This window comes from Phascolarctos cinereus, unplaced genomic scaffold (genome assembly GCF_003287225.1).
Source record: "Phascolarctos cinereus isolate Bilbo 61053 unplaced genomic scaffold, phaCin_HiC Scaffold_2;HRSCAF=192, whole genome shotgun sequence".
Classification (NCBI taxonomy): Eukaryota; Metazoa; Chordata; class Mammalia; order Diprotodontia; family Phascolarctidae; genus Phascolarctos; species Phascolarctos cinereus.
This window is the reverse complement of record NW_027555625.1, coordinates 272434994-272453923: the sequence shown is the minus strand read 5'-3', so window position 1 is coordinate 272453923 and position 18930 is coordinate 272434994. Positions and strand designations below refer to the sequence as shown.

The 18930-nt window shown below is 48.0% G+C and overlaps 2 protein-coding genes across 5 annotated transcripts; one reads left to right on the top strand and one right to left on the bottom strand.

The window, feature by feature from the left end:
• Window positions 1-8937: 8937 nt before the first annotated feature.
• SNX21 (sorting nexin family member 21) lies at window positions 8938-13485 on the top strand. 4 transcript variants are annotated; one of them, XM_020965609.2, is made up of 4 exons: window positions 8938-9192; window positions 10119-10416; window positions 10828-10978; window positions 12318-12473. In XM_020965609.2, exons 1-4 carry the CDS (start codon window positions 9052-9054, stop codon window positions 12373-12375), a joined length of 648 nt encoding a protein of 215 aa, XP_020821268.1. In that variant the 5' UTR covers window positions 8938-9051; the 3' UTR covers window positions 12376-12473. The 4 variants fall into 4 exon arrangements, with proteins under 4 accessions (XP_020821268.1, XP_020821270.1, XP_020821266.1 ...); XM_020965611.2 differs by having other exon boundaries at window positions 8946-9192; window positions 12296-12406; XM_020965607.2 differs by having other exon boundaries at window positions 8947-9192; window positions 10828-10985; window positions 12318-12729.
• ACOT8 (acyl-CoA thioesterase 8) lies at window positions 13480-18824 on the bottom strand. Its single transcript, XM_020965612.2, has 6 exons — window positions 18588-18824; window positions 17318-17454; window positions 16383-16608; window positions 15130-15278; window positions 14632-14820; window positions 13480-13714 (listed from the first exon to the last, which is right to left on the bottom strand). The coding sequence occupies exons 1-6, from the start codon at window positions 18695-18697 to the stop codon at window positions 13596-13598; spliced, it is 930 nt and encodes a 309-aa protein (XP_020821271.1). The 5' UTR covers window positions 18698-18824; the 3' UTR covers window positions 13480-13595.
• Window positions 18825-18930: the final 106 nt, after the last annotated feature.

The following is an 18930-nucleotide window of genomic DNA, read 5'->3' as shown; positions in this document are numbered from 1 at the left end:
AGAAGAGGACATGCAAATCACCCCAAGAAAGTTTGAATTGTAGGGACAAATCCCTGAAGCCCTCAGTAAATTTAGTTGGATCTTCAGAGTATCAACCCAGCCTTTCCTTAATCTGGGTGAAATCTGAAATGGAGAATGGAACATGTACCCTAAGTGTCCCATTAGGAGAGGCAGGTACTTCCCTTAAAGGAAAAAGCCCTGAAGGCCCTGTGGGAGCAGGGGCTTGTGGGGGAGGGAGGGAGGAAGTCCCACTTCTCCTGAGTGAGGGAATGGAAAGTGCCGGCTGAACTGGCAAGGCTGAGGAATCCAGCTGGCAAGGGGGAAGATTACTTGACACCGGAGGAGGGGAAGGGATTGGGGGAAAAGACGCCACAGCGATACCCTTGTCTGGAGCCTGAGAAGGGGTCCCATCTGAAGTAGAGGTCTGGGGAGGAGGCACCAAGTTGAAAACCTTGTCCGGAGCTTGAGCTAGGGTCTCTCTGGAAGCAGACACTGGGGCGAGGCCATGCTCAAGGCCTGAGTAGAAGTAGCCTCTAAAGCAGGGGCCTGGGGAGGAAATGGAGGGACCAGAGGAGCAGAAGGGAGGGTCTGGGGAGAATGGAACAGCTGGAGAGGCCAGAGGACAATGGGGTGGAGATAAGTGCTGGGGAGGTGGTGCCGACTGAGGTTGGGAAGAGGGGGATGCCGTAACCCTAGGAGCCATAAGAGGATCATCCAAAAGGTCTATTTGGTCCCTACTCACCACTAGTGGTGTGGCTGTAGCTATGAGCATCTTACAATCCTTTCTGAGAATAGGATCTCTAGAAAGCTCAACAAAAGCCATTAAGTAAGAAATCTCCACCCATTTTCTTTCTCTGCAACAATATTTTTCTAACTCTGAGAGGATCTTTACCTGTAATGTCCCAAAAAGGGGCCATGCCTCACAATTTTCCAGGTGACACTGAGGCCAAACGATGTTACAAAAATGCACCAGCTTTTTCTTTTTAAGTTCCTTACAGAAGCTAAGATTTTTCCAATTTAGTAAAAGACAGCCCAAAGGCAAATTCTTGGGAAATGAAAAGGATTGACCTATTGTGGGCTTAGGGAAAAGAGAAAAAAAAAGAAAAAGAAAGAAAAAAATATATACATCCAACAGTTTCCCAATTCCCTAGTGCCAAGAGAACTGAGAAGTTTGAACCTATGCTTCCTGATAGGGAATCCATCCTGTATGCTAAGGAAGGTATATACCCAGGTCCAAGTGCTCAAGCAGACGCACTGGACCGAAAAGCCTGAGAACATCAGGTGGAATTGGGGAAGGGGAAGCTTACCAGTCGTGGCTGAAGAAGAAATTTGAGATTTGGCAGTTATTTCCCGGTCAGGGAACCATATGAAGAGGTCTAGGACTTTTGGGGTGCTGCTGGAACCCCAAGATCATGGTACCAGGCCCTGTCTGAAAGAATTCAACTGAAATCTTCTTCAGCCAGAGGAAAAGTTTATTAGTGGTAAAACATATATGCCAGGTGTCACCTGTAAGGACTAGCGAACATGAGAGGTTCTCAGCCTTTTGAGTGTGAGATTCTCAGCCCCAGTGAGGGCCAGGGTAGATCTTATATACTTTAGGTGACCAGGGAAGGGTCTGGGTAAGAATTCCCAGAGACTGGAATGTCTAAGAGATTGAACAGACAATGAGAATAGATAATGAAGGAACTGAAAGGCATCTGAATGAGATTAAAAGGTAGGCTAAGGCTTTCAAAGGCAGATGAAGGTCTGGGGCCTGTAGACAAAAGGAGAGCCAGATTCCCTTTAGGGCAAGGGGCAAAGACCTTGGCTTGGGCCACACCCCATCACCTGGGCACTTCCCACCCTTAATCCTATCTAGACTCCACTCTCCCTTGGTCCCTTAGTCCAGGTCCCTGGCCTTCTGTTCACTCCAGTTTACTGGCCACTCCCATCCAGATGCTCCTTAGACCCCTCCTCCAGTCACCCCAAACTACTTGACCACTCCTAGATCCCTCCCACAGTCTTTCTGTATATAAGATTCATCTTGTCTCCTTTTAAGGTGCTCAGATTCTTAACATTTGGCCAAATGCTTAGTTTCTTTAACCTTGTCTTTGGCTGAAAGAAGCTGTATATAGGTCCAACTCATTCGGGGCAGGACCTGTGTGTTGTGATTTTGGGGTCCCATCACCCTAAACCTCAACATTTTGGTGGCCTGTACAGGGAAACTGCTTAACCCCAAGCTCTTCACCATTCAAGAATGAAAGGTATGTAAGCCTCCCCCATCTTTCTTGCATTGAAGTTGGGTCACTCTCCAAGTACCTAGGAAGGCTTGGAGGTGTTTTTCGGGTAGACAGTTATGAGGCTGTCTCATATTCAGCCTGACAGGTCTGTCAGGCTCTTGGTCCACCAGTTCACTTCCAGGCCATGGACCTGGGTACACCTTTTGCAGCACAGAAGACAAGGATGGACACCCTATCCAGAAGTGTATACCCAGTTCTGTCAATTCTCTCAGCAGGAGGGAATTGGGAAAACTGCAGATGTTTTTGGTTCCCTAAGGCTTACTTACTCTCTTCTCTTTACACCCTTGAATCCTCCTTCATGGAGGCTACAGGGAAAAGTTAGAACCACTAAAAACATCTTAGCAGATTCTGGAGGTTTTCTGATCTATCATTCAAGGAATTTTGAAACACCATTGGCAATGGCCTTGGGCCCTGGGGCAGCCTTTGCCTGTAAGCATCACCCAGGTTCTGTACATCCTTCTCATCTCCCTACCCCCACCTCAACCCCCATTAGCTGTGGGGAGAGAGGGAAGGGGGATGGGTCAAGGTAAAGAAACTAGCCTCTGAACTTGGGTGAGCACACTCTTTTAAAGTTTTAACTGTTGATGATATGTTGATTTTCTATGTGATGCACTTAACAAAATTGAAGTCACCTGATTGGTGTGTTTCAAACTTTTGTATCAGTTATGTCAAACAACGTTTCATAATTTGGTTACAGCTAGAACGATTTGGCTATTGTTGGTTATTATTTTAATGTGTAAACTTGCCAAAAAGCTTATTTGGGTTATGATTTGCTGAGAATTTGCAAGTACATAGAAATCTGTAACAACTAGGTTTTTACACCAGCACAAATTTAAATTTGAATTCCAATTAAATTTCCAATTAAAATTGGAAAAGATTTTCCTAAGCCATGATTACTGAAACTTGCTGCTTTAAGTTCGGGGACCATAAATGATTTTATTGAGTAGTCTGATGGCTCATAATCATCTATAATCAGTAATCCGCCATCTGTAAGAGAGCTGCTACAGGATACTCAGTTCTGGTGGGAAGTCTGCATCGGGAAGAGCTGAGAGGACAATTTTAGCCTCAGTTTAAGAGGGGATCCTCCTGGCTCAGTTTCCCCACTATGTTCCTTTGAAAAGGAATGTTACCCACCTGGCTAGTCCTGAGTCCATGAGGCAGATTTGATACTTCATGGTTGAAAAACCTAATTATCTGAATCCAAACAGAGCTAAGGATGTTTTATCCTGTCATATTTGGGCCCTAAATCTAGTCTTTGCCTTATCCTTTTATAGCACATTTCTATAATCAGAGAAAGTGGTCAGTAAAAGATCAATGCAAGTGTGTGAGACCTTGCTGTTTTGACCTGAATGTGTAGTCGATCAATATCCCCAAATAATTGAAATTAAATCAGTAACGCCTTCAGTTTGGTTTGAGAATTTCAGTGAGAATTGAAGTGAAAGTCTGTCTCTGGCAAATTCATTTGTGTAACTATTAAACCCAGGGTGGAAAACTTCTACCTGCAAAAAGTTTTATTAAAAGTTTTTAAAAAGTAACAATATCAGATCATCTTGCAGGTCAAATGTAAATACTTTAATGAGGCTCCTACACTCCTACTTCTCTACATCTGGGCCCTTCAGCCTTTTCTATCAGATTTGTGTCTTCCAGACTATAGGCCATTCACCTACAGTTGGTAGCAAACAGTGGATACCAGCCAGTGTTCTTCCCCCCCCCCCCATTGTCCCCTGGATGCAGCCTATGCTTGATTCCAGTCAGCTTCCTCTTTGGGACCCCCTCGAGGCAGGGGCTCTATGCCCCTCGCCAGCAGGGAACAGTTTCAGAAGCCAAGACCTTTGCCCCTCACTCCAAAAGAATTTGGGTCCCATTTGTTTGAGGGGGGAATGATGGGTATGGGCCCAAGCCCATTTGTCTATGAGCCCTAGAAAACCTCACCTTGAACTCTCCCACTTGCTCAGGGAAGTTTCTAACATTCCTCTGAGGCTATAATCCTATCAACTGGCCTTTCATTACCACCTACACCCAATTTCCCGATACTCTATTACCCTTGATCTAACCCAGCCCTCTATTGTCTGTTACCTCCTGGTGACCCCCAGTCACTTCCCACCCTTGATCCCATCTAGGTTCCATTCCACCTCCCAGTCATTCCCATCAAGATCTTCCCTAGACTCTCTTCTCCCAAATACCTCTTCCAGTCACCTCAAACTGCTTGGCCTCTCCTAGATCCCTCCCAGTCTTTCTATTTATAAGATCCATCTTGTCTTCATTAAGGTGCTCAGATTCCTAAAATCTGGCCTACTTGAATTAGCAACACAAATGCTTAAGATTCCTTAAGAGTCTTGCCAATATGTGGGTCTTTAATAAACCTTGTTTTTGGCTGAAAGAAGGCTTGGGTCCAATTCATTCAGGCAGGACCTGTCTGTTGTAATTTTAGCTGAACTTCAACGTTGCTAGCCACTGCACAAAACAGCCAGCATAGGACACAGTCAGGTGGACAGCAATTTGTCCACTCAAGAGTGTGACACACATGTCACCAGTGGGTGATGGACATATGCATCTCACAACTCTGCAAATGACAGATCTTTACTCTTGAGCTACAAGACTGGAGTAATTGAAGAGAAAATGTTCTTACAAAACAGTTTTGGCAGGAAAAGATACTTATTAGGATGCTTCAATTGTTACAAAGGAAAGAATGTGTTATAGCATAACCATTAACACTAGATGAAAGAAAACTTTGGATGGTTCAGTGGATAGAGCACTGTGCCTGGACTTGAAGATCTGAGCTCAAATCCAACCTCTTGACATGTGCTAGCTGTGACCCTGAGAAAGTCACTTAATCTCCATTTGCCTCAGTTGCTCATCTGTAAAATGGGGACACATTAAATGATGGGGTGAAGGGACCTGGATCCCTAAAAGGAAAAGACCATGTCTTTGAAAACAACCCAGTCCCTGAATTTTCCCATACATTTCAGCAGCCTAGATCACTTGTGTCTCACCCAAGGCACCCAGCCTAGCCCAGTCCACCTAGATAATTCACAGTCCTTTCAGTCTCTTGACTCTGCCCAGACTACTTAATACTCCTTTCGCTGTTGCATTGAACAATGTTGCTCTTAGTGAGTACAATGTTCTCCTGGTTTTGCTCACTTCATTAAGCATCAGTTCGTACAAATCTTTCCAGGTTTTCCTGAAGTCTGCTTGCTCATCATTTCATATAGCACAATAGTATTCCATTACATTCGTATGCCACAACTTGTTCAGCCATTCCCCAATTGATGGGCATCCCCTCAATTTCCAATTCTTTGCCACCACAGAAAGAGCTACTATAAATATTTTTGTATGTATAGGTCCTTTTCCCATTTGTATGATCAGAAGAGTATGCAGTTTTGTAGCCCTTTGGACATAGTTCCAGATTGTTCTCAAATGGTTGGATCAGTTCACACCTCCACCAACAATGCATTAGTGTACCAGTTTCCTACATCTTCTCCAACATTTATCATTTTCTTGTTTTCTCATGTTGCCAAATCTGATCTTGGCCTTTTCAAGCTATGTTCTTTCCAAGTTCTCCAGCCCAGTAGAGAGCATCATGGTATACCCACAGTTAGCAAGCCAAGACCTGTATGACGATCCAGCAAAGAGGACTGACAAAAGAGGTCAGACAGGCAGGAGAACTATTCCAGAGCACTGTTTTGAAAACCTAGAAGAAAGAAGAGGTGATGGAGAAGAGCCTCAAGAGTTGCAGAGTCAAGGATAAGGACTGGGGAAAGGTCATTGGATTTAGCAATTAAGAGATTGTTGACAACTTTGGCAATAGCAGTATGGGTTGAATGATGGGGTTGGAAGCCGGACTGAAGAGAATGAAAGCAAAGGAAGTGGAGGCATTTATTGCAGATGACTTTCTCAAGGAGTTTAGCCATAAAAAGCAAGAGAAATATAAGACAATAGCTATCAGGGATGGAAAGATCAAGTGAAGGTTTTTTTTTTTTTGAGGAAGGGGAAGAAATGGACATGTTTGTAAGCAGTAGGGAAGCACCCAGTGCATGAAGACTGGAGATGAGGGGACAATCTGTTGGAAAAAATAGAATGAATGGAATGGGATTGCTTGTACACATAGAGGGGTTAGCCTTGGCAAAGAGAAGGGCTACCTCATCATGAGAGATGGAAAAGGAGGAAAGATAGAAGGCATCTGAGTGATGTGAAATAAGGGAAAAAGAGAAAGCTTTCTGTGAATGGCATCAATTTCTTTCTGAAAAATATATGACAGGCACTGTGCTAAGTGTTTTACAAATACTATCTTATTTAATCCTCACAACAATCCTGGGAGTGCTATTATCCCATTTTACAGTTGAGGAAACTGAGGGAAACAAAGGTTAAGTGACTTCCCTAAGGTCACACTACTGGGAAGTGTCTAATGCTGGATTTAAACTTAATTAGTACCTGGAACATGGAGACTATAAATGTTTGCTGATTGTTTGACTATCAAAACTTGTTCAGCTCATTCTGACTCAATGTAGTCCTGAGGAAAAAGGTCTAGTTTAGAAGTTATGTCTGCTGAGTTCTAGCCTGAGCTTTGTCACTAACTTGCTATGACTTTGACAAGTCATGTCCTTTTTCTGGGCTTCAGTTTGGGCCTGTGGAAAATGAATGGGCTGAATGATCTGATTTCTCAGTTCCCTCTGTGATTCTAAGATTGTAACCTTGTGTTTTTGTCGACAACTGACAGGCAGAGAAACAGATCCAGAGATAAAACTACATGCAGAAGGTCACAATGAATTAAGGACTGAGCTGAGTCTTAAGCAAAAATCTCCTGGCTATCAGCCTGTTATTTTTTCCACTAGACCACAATTCATTGACTTGTCATAAGTGGCTTCTGGGAGATTCTTATCCAACTTGCGCATTTGACTGTCCCTTCTAGTCTTAGCAGTATAATGTGCTTCTGAGGGTCCAGAGGGGGTGGGGTATTGAGGGCCAAAGACTTCTCTTTACTCATCAAATGCCAATTCCTCTAAATTAAAGGTGCCAAGAGAATAGGGCTTCTGAGGTCACAGATTGTCCAATTTCTCCCATGCTCTGCTAGCTGTGGATGTTCCATAAAATAGGGAGATGATGGGGATGGAGCTGGAGCTAGAGGGGGGCCCCCTTTTTGATGGGGGTACAGACTAACATCCCTACCCCAACAGATAGGACCCTCCCTACACTGAGGCTGACAGAGAGGTCAGAAGCTTAAGGGGAAGCTGGTGTTCTAGCAGTCAAGGACTAGAAGCATTCTTCTGGCAAGTCATTTCACAAATCACTCATCAACTCCCACAGGGATCAGAAACCATGCCCTGAAGGGTTATTTTTTTAACCCTTTCATCTCTAGAACTTCTGCCCAAAGGCCCCAGCTGTCTCCATAGGTGAAGCCTCATCTGGCCCACTATTGTAGTCTTCATTCTCCACTTATATTCAGCTTCTTTGCCGACTGCATTTTTCCTCCCTCTCCAATTCTGGACTCAACTCTGTTCCTGGAAGGAGTGGATCATTTAATTTTCCCATGGCCCTACTCATGGCTCAAACTGACCCTGTCTGATCGCCACTTCTCCCAAAGTTTGCTATCTCTCCATTAGAATAAAAGCTCATTGAAGACTAGGACTGTCTTTGCTTTTGTGTTTTGTGTTTGTGCTTAGTAAAGTGCTTGGCATATTAAATACTTAAATGCCTTTTCATTTCTCAGGGGCTTATAGAATGTCAGAGCTGAAAAGGGGCTTAGAAAACAGCACCACAGCTGGAAGAAAAGGACCTGAGAAGCCACCCAATACAGTCCCTCAATTTTATAAGGAAAGAAAATAAAGACACTAATATAATGCTTGACCAAATTGGCAGAGCAGGGCTGGAACTCAAGACTTCTCCAGATACCCACCGTGCCACCCTTGTGGGGATTAGGCTTGCTCACTAGGGCTATTGAGATGATAGCCAAGAAAGTGCTTTGAAAAAGTTGAAAAACAAACTACTTAACATCCATGTGAGGGATTATCGGACTTTTTACTCTGTTAGAAACGGCTTCAGAAACCCTCTGGAACTATTTCTAGTGAAACTGACCTTGCTCACATAAGATATCCAATCTCCTCTCGGTGCCATTTTACACAGGCTGTAGCCCATGCCTGGGATACTTTTCTCATCTCTGCCCCACAGAATCCCTAGTTTCCTTCAAAACTCAGCTAGAAATGTCCCTTGTCCCTCCTCCCTCAATTCCTTTTGTCCACACTTTGTATTGATTTCATTCTAACTCGTGTTCATGTCTCTGGAGAATGCAAGCTCCGTGAGGCCAGGGACTGATTCATTTTGTCTTTGGATCACCAGTGCGTAGCAAAAAGTCGGTGCTTAATAAGTGTTTATTGATTGATCGATCCTGGGACGGACGGGGAGGTGTGGGACACTTCGCTGTTTCTGTAGAGGACTCCTGGGAGAGCGCCCATCCCAATGGGGTAGGGGTATTCAGTCTAAGTAGATAGATCCCAATTCCAAGCCAAGTCTTGGGTTCCAGCCCTGCTCTGCCACGTCATTATATAAGTGTCTGATCTTTATTTTCTTTCCTTATAAAATTGAGGTACTGTATTGGGTGGCTTCTCAGGTCCTTTTCTTCCAGCTGTGGTGCTGTTTTCTAAGCCCCTTTTTTTTTCAGCTCGAGATTCTGGACTTGGGCACTGCATTACAAGATCCCACATCTGCAAGTTCCTCCTTATAACCGTTTTCCCGTCACTTATACCGAACAGGTCTGGGCCGCAGAGTCCAGCGACTGATGGGGCCAGTGGTTTGCGTTCCTGGGCTCCCAAGGCCAGCGAGCCCGGAGCAGGCGGAGTCGGGGGCGGGGCCGTGGCAGGAAGAGACCGCAGGGAGCCGCGGAGCCGAGTGGGGAGGCCGTCTCATCGCTGGGGCTTCGGTGAGCAGCTGTGGGCTAGGCCGGGCCGGACCGGGTCACCGAGCTGGGGGGGCCGGGAAGGAGGCCTCCTGCTTTCGGACCCCCTGACCTTTAACGCACCCCCGACACACAAACTGTCGGGTTGAAAGCACTGCAGCCCGTTGCCTGGGTTCCCAGACTCGGGGTGAGGGGGGCGTCTGGAACCCATCATAACCTCGGGTTCCTAGGAAGAGGCGGGGCGGGTGGCCGCCTCTGGTGCCCCTATACCTTCGCCTGTCCCACTGGGGCTAGGGAGCCTGCTTTTCTCTCCCGGACTCTGCAAGCGTCTCCTTGCAGTTATGGGGAGCCCTTCACTTTCCTAACTAGGCTGCATTCCGCCTTCCACCCCAACCCAAATGAGCTGGGCTAGGGCTTGGAACTCCGTGCCTTCTCCTCATCGCCTTCTCCCAGGTCTAGGGTATCCCCACCTTCCAAACAGAACAGACCACCCGCCCTCCCTTCCCGCTGGCCGCTCCCGGTTCAGCCTACCCTCTCATATCCCTTTTGCCTCTTGACTGGGTGACTCCTGCCACTACCACCCCCAAAGTAGCGATCCCCTTTGGTCGGCCTGAGATCTTCCCCTATTTTTCCTACTGAGCCAGGCTGGGCCTTCTGACCACTCTTCCCACACGACCCCGGCCCTCGGCCAGAATCCAGCCAGAATCACTCTCTGCCTCCCCTTTAAAACACTCCCCCCCACCCCCAATTCAAACAGACCCTGACTCTCTTCCCTCTGTTAGTGCTTCCCTTCCCGCGTTCTCAATCGACTGCCTTCACTTCTTTCCCTCAGAAGCCTTCGCCCTCTCCAATTCACTATCTTCGGACTAAGGCCTCCTTCCCGGGCGGTCTGTCCCCCCTCTCTTTCCCCCTCCTCCCCCAACCGTGTGCCCCCGATTGCTTTCTCCCAGCGCACCATGGCCTCCCGCCTTCTGCACCGCCTTCGTCACGCCCTGGCCTTAACCGGAGAGGGCCCTGGAGAGCCGGCCCAAGGCCTGGAGGCTGAGGAATTCCCGGAGAGCTCGGAGCTCGAGGAGGATGACACCGAGGGCTTATCCACACGTCTCAGTGGCACCTTGAGTTTCACCAGCACCGAAGATGATGAGGAAGAGGAGGAAGAGGAAGAAAACGGAGATCCTCTGGGATCAGGGGCTGCCCTGGGCCGAAGACTTAAGAATCCTGGAGAGGATGGATCTGGGGAAGACGGAGGCAAGCCCTGGGAAATGAGGTGGGAGGGGTCTTTAGCCCCTTAAACCTAACTCTAATCCCCGACTCGGTGGGCGTTTAAAATCATTCCATTAAATTATCAAGGGTTTCAAATAATTTACAGCATCCTTAAAGGACCAGTTCTGCATTTGGTCCGCTCCCAAACTGGGGCCCACCCTCATTTTAGGAAGAGATCTTAGATTGGGTAATTTCTATCTTTCGGTTTTCAGAACTGTGCCTAGGGGACCCAACCTAATCAATCTGTTGCAGGATTTAGAGCTAGAAGGGCCCTTGGCAATCATTCAGGCTAACTACCTCATTTTACTGAGAAGGAAACAGGCTCACAAGGGGCGAGTGATTTGACTAAGAACACACAGCCAAATCAAAGTTCTGACTGGGTTTATCCCTAAACAGATCGGAGTCCCCAAGCAGAAGGTCCCCGAGGCAGTAACCTCTTGACTCGGCAACTACAGGACTTCTGGAAAAAGTCAAAAAGTAACCTGGTACCCCAGCGTCTGCTCTTTGAAGTGACCAGTGCCAATGTCATCAATGAGCCCCCCTCCAAGTACGTGGTGAGTGAGGCCCGCCCTCCACTGGCTGGGTCCTGCTCCCTCCAGCCTGGGTCCTCAAAGCTCTGGAGAGCTAGGTGGCTGGCTATGCCTAAAGAAACCTAGAGGACCAAGATCAGCCTTCCTCCCCCCACCCTCACCCCTTCCAGTTGAGATATGATATTCAGGAGACTAGAAAGCCAGAACCTCTCCACACAGGAGCCTTGTTCATACATGGGAAAAGTGGCCTGTACGGGAGTGACACTACAGAGGAAGGGAAAGGATTCAGACTGAAGGTTAAGAGAAACAGTATGTCTCAAGGACATGGACATACAGTCCAGTTTAACAAATGCTTTTTAACTGAAGTAACTAAGGAAGAAGGTTGAGAGCAGCAGTTGGTGGAAGAACTAGCCCCTTGAGGAGCCACTGGAAGCTGTTCTGTAGGAAGAGGGAGGGGCTGAAATAGAGGAGATATGAGTGACAGTGAAACTTGACATGGAACTGGGAAACTGGCTTATGAAGGAAGCTAATTCTATAACTTGCTTACAGCTAGTCTTGGAACTTGCCTGTCCCACAAAGTCCCACTGCAGCCAAGCTGCTCTCCCTCTCTGTCTCTGACACATACCACACCCCTCTGGCAGGAATGAGGCTATGGGGACCTCCTCCCACATCTCTACGTTTCCTCCCTTCCCTTCTGTTGTTAACCTGGAGAACTCCCACCTGCAGTCCTTCCAGCAGTACTATGTAGATAGGAAGCAGGAATCTGGGCTCAGGCCAGTACAGAAGGGGTCTGGGAGAGTGGAGATGTAGATGAATGGGAAGAGCTGAGGAACTGGAAGAATAAAAAAAGATGGCCATGTTGGAGTTTTCTCTGAAGCGGGGAGGGCCACAGAGACCTGAGAATCAGAAGACCTAGGCTTGAATGCTAGGACTAGCCATGTGACCTTGGCCAAGTCATAACTTCTAGGTTCCCCCATCTATAAAATGGGGTTAATACTTGGCACATGAGGCACATACTTCATAAGGCTATTGTGAAGTAAACACTTTCTAAACCTAAAAACCTTAAAACCTGGGCTGTCAGCTATGAATCTCATCTCTGTCTCTTTCTCTCTGTGCTGCACTATGATCCTGGGCAATTTAGAGAAGCCTCAGGTAAGGTGGGTCTCCAGGTCCCCTTGGTCCTGGGCCCAAGGTTCTCTTTCCAGGTCTTTTTATTCTATGGGGTGGGAAAGGGGATGAGGTGATAAAGCTGAAAGTGAGGGAGGTGGGCAAAGGGAATCTGGTTGGGTAAAAGACAATTCCCAAAGCCTGCTTGTTCCCCTTTGCCTCAACAGCTCTACACCATCGCCCTAATAGGTCCCGGGCCACAGGAGCATGTGCCAGCCCAGATTTCCCGGCGCTACTCAGACTTTGAACGACTACACCGGCAACTTCGACAGCAGTTTCGTGGTCCCATGGCTGCAGTCTCCTTCCCCCGAAAACGTCTACGCAGGAATTTTACTGCTGAGACTATTGCCCGCCGCAGCCGGGCCTTTGAACAATTCCTGGGGCACCTGCAGGCTGTTCCTGAGCTTCGTGAGGCACCCGACCTCCAGGACTTCTTCATTCTACCCGAGCTTCGACGGGCACAGAGGCTTACCTGCACTGGCCTCTACCGGGAGGCCCTAGGGCTCTGGACTAACGCCTGGCGCCTACAGACCCAACTGGGCACTCCAGTAGGTGCCCATCGGACGCTGTTGACTCTGGTAGGCCTGGCTGTGTGCCACCAAGAGCTGGAGCAACCCAGTGAGGCACGGCTGAGTTGTGAGCGGGCGCTGCAGCTGTTGGGACCTAGTGATTCCCATCCCCTGCTGGGACCTTTTCTTGAGGCTCATGTTCGGCTCTCCTGGAGGCTTGGCATTGACAAGCGCCAGTCAGAGGCCCAGCTCCAGGCCCTGCAAGAAGCTGGCCTCACCTCCACTCCACCCCCCAGCCTCAAGGAACTGCTTATCAGGGAGGCTCTGGACTAAAAGGGCTTCTTCCAATCCTGACAGGGATGGTGGGTGAGAAGCTGTGGGGACAGGGATTGACAGGTTAGGTATTCAATAGAGGGTGGTGGGAACTAGAAAAATCATAGGATTCAGAAGAGACCTTAGAGATTCCCTAGTCTAACCTCTCTGGATCTGTTTCCTTCTCATATAACTTGCCTAAGGTTACACAGGTTAGCAAGCAGCAGGTCTCAAATGTGGGCCTAGGTTCTTTGCCTTGAGATTAAGACCCTCGTTTCCTTTCAGTTGGTTACCATTGTGCTGTGCCCCCAACTAGCCCTGTGTATCTGGTCAGCCCTACCTGCAGGTGGCAGTGATGGGAATGGAGGAAGTCTGGCATGTTTCTCTACCAAGGAACAGCAATGGACTCCTCCCCAGACTCTGCTCCCTCCATTCTCCCTTTTCCATCCAACTTTGAGGGTCAGTCTCCTCAAAAGGTCAAGAGTAGTGGAGCAACTGCTCTAGCCCAGGAGAATAAAAGAGTCTGAATCTTCCAAGTGAAACCTGTTTTTATTTGCAAGGTGCTAGAGGGGTACAGCCCTCATCCACAGTTCTTGATAGAGCAGAACACAGGAATGGACGCAAGGGGTCTAGGGGTAGCTTCTTCCTACAGCTTACTCTCCAGCTTCTGCTGCTTCACCCGCATCACACCCTCCTGTGCACACGTCACAGCCAGGACCCCATCTCGTCGCCACAGACGCCCATGAACCAGCCCTCTAGAGCCACCTGTGGGTGGGCAAGGACAGTGAGCAACGGGACTGTACTGAGACCTTTTCTAAACCACAGTGGTTTAGGAAAAAAGACTGGGGGAAGAGTACATTATTCTGTGATTTCTCAGGCCTGACTTTTCCATAAGTCCTGTATGATATAAAGGCTTATCTATGTACAGGTATTGTCCATGTTTTCAGATGAGGAAACTGAGTGACTTGTCCTAGGTCACACAACTTTTGAAGTGTAAAATGAGAGACAGGTTTTGAACGTGGGTCTCTCCTGGCTCAAAATCCAGTGTAATTTCCTCTCTGTACCATACTGCCTCAACAGCTCGTATTCACTCAAGGTCTCATAAATAGCAGAGATGGGGCCAGAGCCCAGTTCTTCTAGTTCAGGGCTCTTTCTACCACATGACATTGCCAGCTTTCTCAATAACCCACTACAGACCTGAAATATAGCAATGTCTCTCAATGTCTTAGGAGCTAAAACTATTTCCAACCCATACCACCTCCCATGTAAGCAGTTTTATGATACCCAAATTTGATACAGTGGGAAATCCCTGGTCCTGAGCGTCTGAGGGCCCAGGTTAGTAGTTCTGCTATATAGAAGTCACTTCTCCAGGATCCTTGGTTTCCTGAAGTTGAGAACTAGATGGATCTCAAAGACAGTTTCCAGCTCTGGATCCTGTGACTTCCCAGTTTCTTCATCTGGAGGTATCAGTGCCACTTCCCCTCAAGGTTGTTGTGGAGATCACATACAACATTATCAAATGAGACAATGGATAGCGCTAGATAAAGTGAGGTGACACTGCTGGAATTCTAAAAATTCTAAATCTCCCAACACAGCCACCCAAATAAATGCCCAAAGGCATTTATCTTGCCAAATGATCTGTGGTAGTTGTTTGTGGAAACATCCCCTGCCTCTGAACTCACCTGCCCAGGGACTTTCACACTCATACAGCATCCAGTGGTCAGCTCGGAACGGGGCGTGGAACCACATGGAGTGGTCAAGGGAGACCATGAATCGGACTGGGTAGCGGTGGGGCAGTAGGGCAGTGCCCAGAAAGGCATAGTCGGATATGTAGGCAGCCACACAGCAATGCATCTTCATGTCTCCTTCCCCTGAAATGGTACCCTTTGCTGGTGAGCCCAAGGAAGCCTGGGCTTCTGAACCTCAGGTTCATAGAGGAATGAGAGGTAGGAGAGGAGAGCCACTGCATGGTGCAATGGAAAGAGTCAGAAGACCTGGCTTTGAAATAGGCTCTTTTCTGGGCCTCATTTTCCTCATCTGTACAACAAGGGTTCCTCCCAGCTCTAAATTCTATGATCTTATAATTGCCCCATGAATGTCCACAGTGGAATTTGACAGCTGCTCTTCCTATCTCCCCTTGGGAGAGGGACATGAATATGACAAGAAACAGCAATTCGTACCAATGTAGCCCCGAGCCCGAACCCAGAACATCTGCTTGGCCTTCTGTTGGCCCAGTCTGGGTAGATCCACCAGCTTGATTTCAATGGGTACTTCTTGGGCAGCAATTCGGGTTAATCCTATTGGACACTTTTTCCGTAGCTCAGGGTCCCTGGACAGAGTGAAAATGAGTCACTTTAATCCATGTCCAGTCTACAGAGTTAGAAGAAACCTTAAGAGATCATCCAGGCCAACTCCTTAATTTTACAGATGAGAAACTGAGCCCCAGAGAGATGTGATTTGCCCAAAGTCACACAGCTGGTAAGTGGCAGAGTTGGTGCATCATTCCTCCATGTCCCAGGCTCAAAAGAGCTCCTGAAGTGTTCCCTATCCTTTCATATCTATCCAAAATCAAAGTTGTGCAAGAGGGATGGGATTTCTTCTGCTTGGTCACAAAGATCATAACTAGGAAACATGGGTAAAAGCTTCAGAGAGACATTTTTGGTTCAACATAAGGGAAAAAATTCTAACAACCACAGCTATCCTAATACTACACTGGAACACAAAGAAAGAGTTACTTGACCATGAGGTCAAGCAAGAAGCCTGAAGTTAACTGAACTTCCTTTTCAGGTATTCAAAGTGACTTCTGAGATTGCTCTCAACTCTGAGATTCTGTGGTTAATTGTGTAATTTCCTCCCTACCTGTACTTGTAAAATGGAGAGACAACCTCATAGTTACTACTGCCAGTTTTGTGCCTCTCTTGCCCCCACCCAATCACCTTTGTCCTACTTGAATTAAAGCAGCCAGACACACATTTTGTACTACATTTGATCCTCTAGGTAAAGGAGAACCCTCTGATAATGCAGCTTTTCCTCCCTCACTTACACTTGGGGAAAAAAAGGGCATGAGGTCCTGATACTAAAAGGCTTCAAACATACTGGATGAGACAACAGAGGGATTGTTCAGGTAAGGATTGGATTAGGTGACCTGAGTCCCTTCTGAGATTCTGGGGTGAGGCTTACCCCAAACCTTCTCCCGGAGCCTCAGACATCAGGAAGCCCCACTTCCCAAAGTCTCACTCACTGAGTACATGTATAGCATTTTTACACCTTTCCAAACTTCCACATCTATAATCTTACCACTGTCCTATAAGGTAGGTCAGAGGTTATTTCCATTTATTCAGACATTGTCTAAGGTCCCAAGAGATGAGCCCTGAGGTTAATCTCCTGCCTCCTAGGCTAGCCCTCCCGCCTCCAGACCACAATGCCTCCTCACCGTAAGCTTTTGTCAACGAGCTCCTCATAGCTAAGAAGCTCCTCTGGTGGGGGGATAGAAGGCATTGAGAACTGGTGCTGTATAGGGCTGGGCTGGGTCTTCTGGAATGAGGCCTGGCAGATGAAGATGGCCTTGCCATGTTGAACGGCTTTCACTGAGCGTACAGAGAAACTGGCTCCTGTGCGTGTCCGTTCCACCTGGTACAACACCGGCACCTTCGGGTCCCCTGCAGGGCACAAGGGGGAAGCCAGGTGAGCCAGGGTGCAGCCTCTCCAGTAGAGACCAGAGAATTGCAGAATGTCCCTGCTGCCAGGGGCCTCAGGGTACAACATTAGCACTAACAGGGACCTTGGAAACCATCTCAGTGTAATGAAAAGAGCACCAGATTTGGAATCAGGAGACCTAGGTTCTAGTGCTGGCCCTGATACTTACTAGCTATGTGACCTTGGCTAAGTGATTAGACTCCTCATCTGTAAAACAGAAAATAATGCTTACATTACTTACCTTATAGGGTTGTTGTGAGGATCAAATTAGAAAATATATTGTGAAGTGCTTTGTAAACCTTAAGGAGGTACACATGTATCCAGTTATGATTGACCCTGCTCCTCCTCCCCCAAAACCCCATTTTCTAGATGAGAGAACAGAAGCCTAGAAAGGAAAAGTGACTTGTCCAACATCACACAGGCAGGAGCAGTGTGTTGACTAAGTCCCCTGATCCAAGCCAGCACTCTTCAGTAACAAAGGTTCTGCAGATTATGATTAGTGATCATTAATTCTGTAGTTAACACAAAGGATGGAGAAATCAAGCTCCCTTGCAAACACCCAACTTTAGCTCCAGCACTCCCAACAGGCTCCCTGGAATATGAAAGCAAGTATGCATGCATGCCGTAATATGAGGAAGTAGGTGGAAGCAGGTGGTGGAAGGGGAAGGTTACCTGCCCTCACGAAGTAGCAGTGCAAGGAATGAACATGGACATCTTCACTCACAGATTTGGCTGCAGCCACCAAGGCCTGGCCCACAATCTGACCTCCAAAGAGCCTCTGGGTTGTAGGTACCCAGTAATGCCTCCCCCTGCGAATTGAGAAAAATAGAGGAAACAGCCTATAAACACAATTGCCTTAAGACTCCTCTAGCCTAATCTCATTTTACAGGAGGGGAAACTAAAGCCAACAGGAACAACTAGTCCTAGCTCACCCAAGAGAGTCAGAAGCTTGTGCTAGAACCCATGATCTCAATCTGGTTCACTATACTGACCAAAGTTAGAGAAGTTACTAAGTCCCATATTGTCTACAATTAATGAACTTTGTCCTCAGAAGGAAAAGAGCATCCAGGTTTGGCAACCAGTCCCAGGAAAGGGTGAGGGAAGGAGCCAGATAAAGAATCCAATAGATATTGAGTGATTACTTATGCCTAGCACTGCTGGGAAAGCTGGAACAAGACCCTTTGCCTTCAGGGAAACTTACTCTGAATTTAAGTCTAAGTCCTTGACCCCTGGTCTTCTGGCCTCTCAGAGTGAATCCACTCTACCGACACCATTTAAGGACGTAGGCCTCTGGGTCTTTAAAGTTAAACAAAAATTGTCTTGCTATGTAACATACAGGCCTGGCTCTATTAAAGCAGGGCAGCATGGCATCGTGGAAGGAGCCTTAAAGAGGAAGGAGAACCAGGCCTCTCTCAAACTAGGGAGAGGAGAGACTCCCAGGCTAAGCTCTTTGGGGACAGAGTCTATTTCATTTTGTCTTGGTGGCCGCAGTACCTAGCAGGGGGCCTTGCACACAGTGGATGCTTAATAGTTGTTGTCTGACTGACAAGGATGCATGCCAACCCAATTACAGCAGTATCGCTGGAAAAGGTCAAACGGCCTTGCTCTGGCTCCAAAGGTGAATGGGGAAGGCCTCGGCCATTGGGATTCCGAGGTCGCTGCGTCTAGGGCTCCCCAAGCCACCGCCAAGCAGATGCTGTTAGATCAGCACACAATCGTGACTCCCTCCCTATCGTGAAGGAGTGGGAAGAGGATGAAAGAAGAAATGAGAAGAGATCGGAAGACGAGGGCGACGGGATTGGGGGAGGGGAGGGGGGCTTAGGTGGGTTAAGGACAGGGTTATCCCGCCCCGCCGCAGCCCCTGCCCCAGCAAGTGAGAGGAGCTCTTGTCGTGATATAGGGGGAAGTCGCGATCTCGGGGGTCCGCCGCGGGCGCCACTACCTGTACAGATCCTCATCCAACGGCTCCAGATTGAGCACGCTGGTGACCAAGACGCTGCGGAGGTCCCCTGAGGGCTCCTCGGCGCTCCCCGAATCCAGCGGGGGCGACATAGCACTAGTCCCGGTGCCGCAAGAGGGAGACAATGCGGCCCGGTCGCCGCTCCAAAGTCGGCTCCAAAGTCAGCTCCAGGGCGGGGCGGCTGCGAAGAGCCTTCACCCGCCCACAGAACTGCCCATCACCCCTTGTTTCCGGGAGAGCAGGGGGCGGGCCTTCGAATCCGGAAGTTCCCGGCAGGTCCGCTTGGAGGCGGGAGCCAGATTTTCACTGGTCGTCTCTCCCGTCC

Excerpts from the sequence above, each read along its gene's own strand:
- SNX21 (XM_020965606.2), top strand. The coding sequence starts at position 9,052 with ATGGGGCCAGTGGTTTGCGTTCCTGGGCTCCCAAGGCCAGCGAGCCCG. Across the intron at positions 10,417-10,827 it reads TGGATCTGGGGAAGACGGAG|ATCGGAGTCCCCAAGCAGAA; the intron begins GCAAGCCCTGGG and ends ATCCCTAAACAG. Across the intron at positions 10,986-12,295 it reads AGCCCCCCTCCAAGTACGTG|CTCTACACCATCGCCCTAAT; the intron begins GTGAGTGAGGCC and ends TTGCCTCAACAG.
- ACOT8 (XM_020965612.2), bottom strand. The coding sequence starts at position 18,697 with ATGTCGCCCCCGCTGGATTCGGGGAGCGCCGAGGAGCCCTCAGGGGAC. Across the intron at positions 16,609-17,317 it reads CTGCTACTTCGTGAGGGCAG|GGGACCCGAAGGTGCCGGTG; the intron begins GTAACCTTCCCC and ends TGTGCCCTGCAG. Across the intron at positions 14,821-15,129 it reads TCGGGCTCGGGGCTACATTG|GGGAAGGAGACATGAAGATG; the intron begins GTACGAATTGCT and ends GTACCATTTCAG.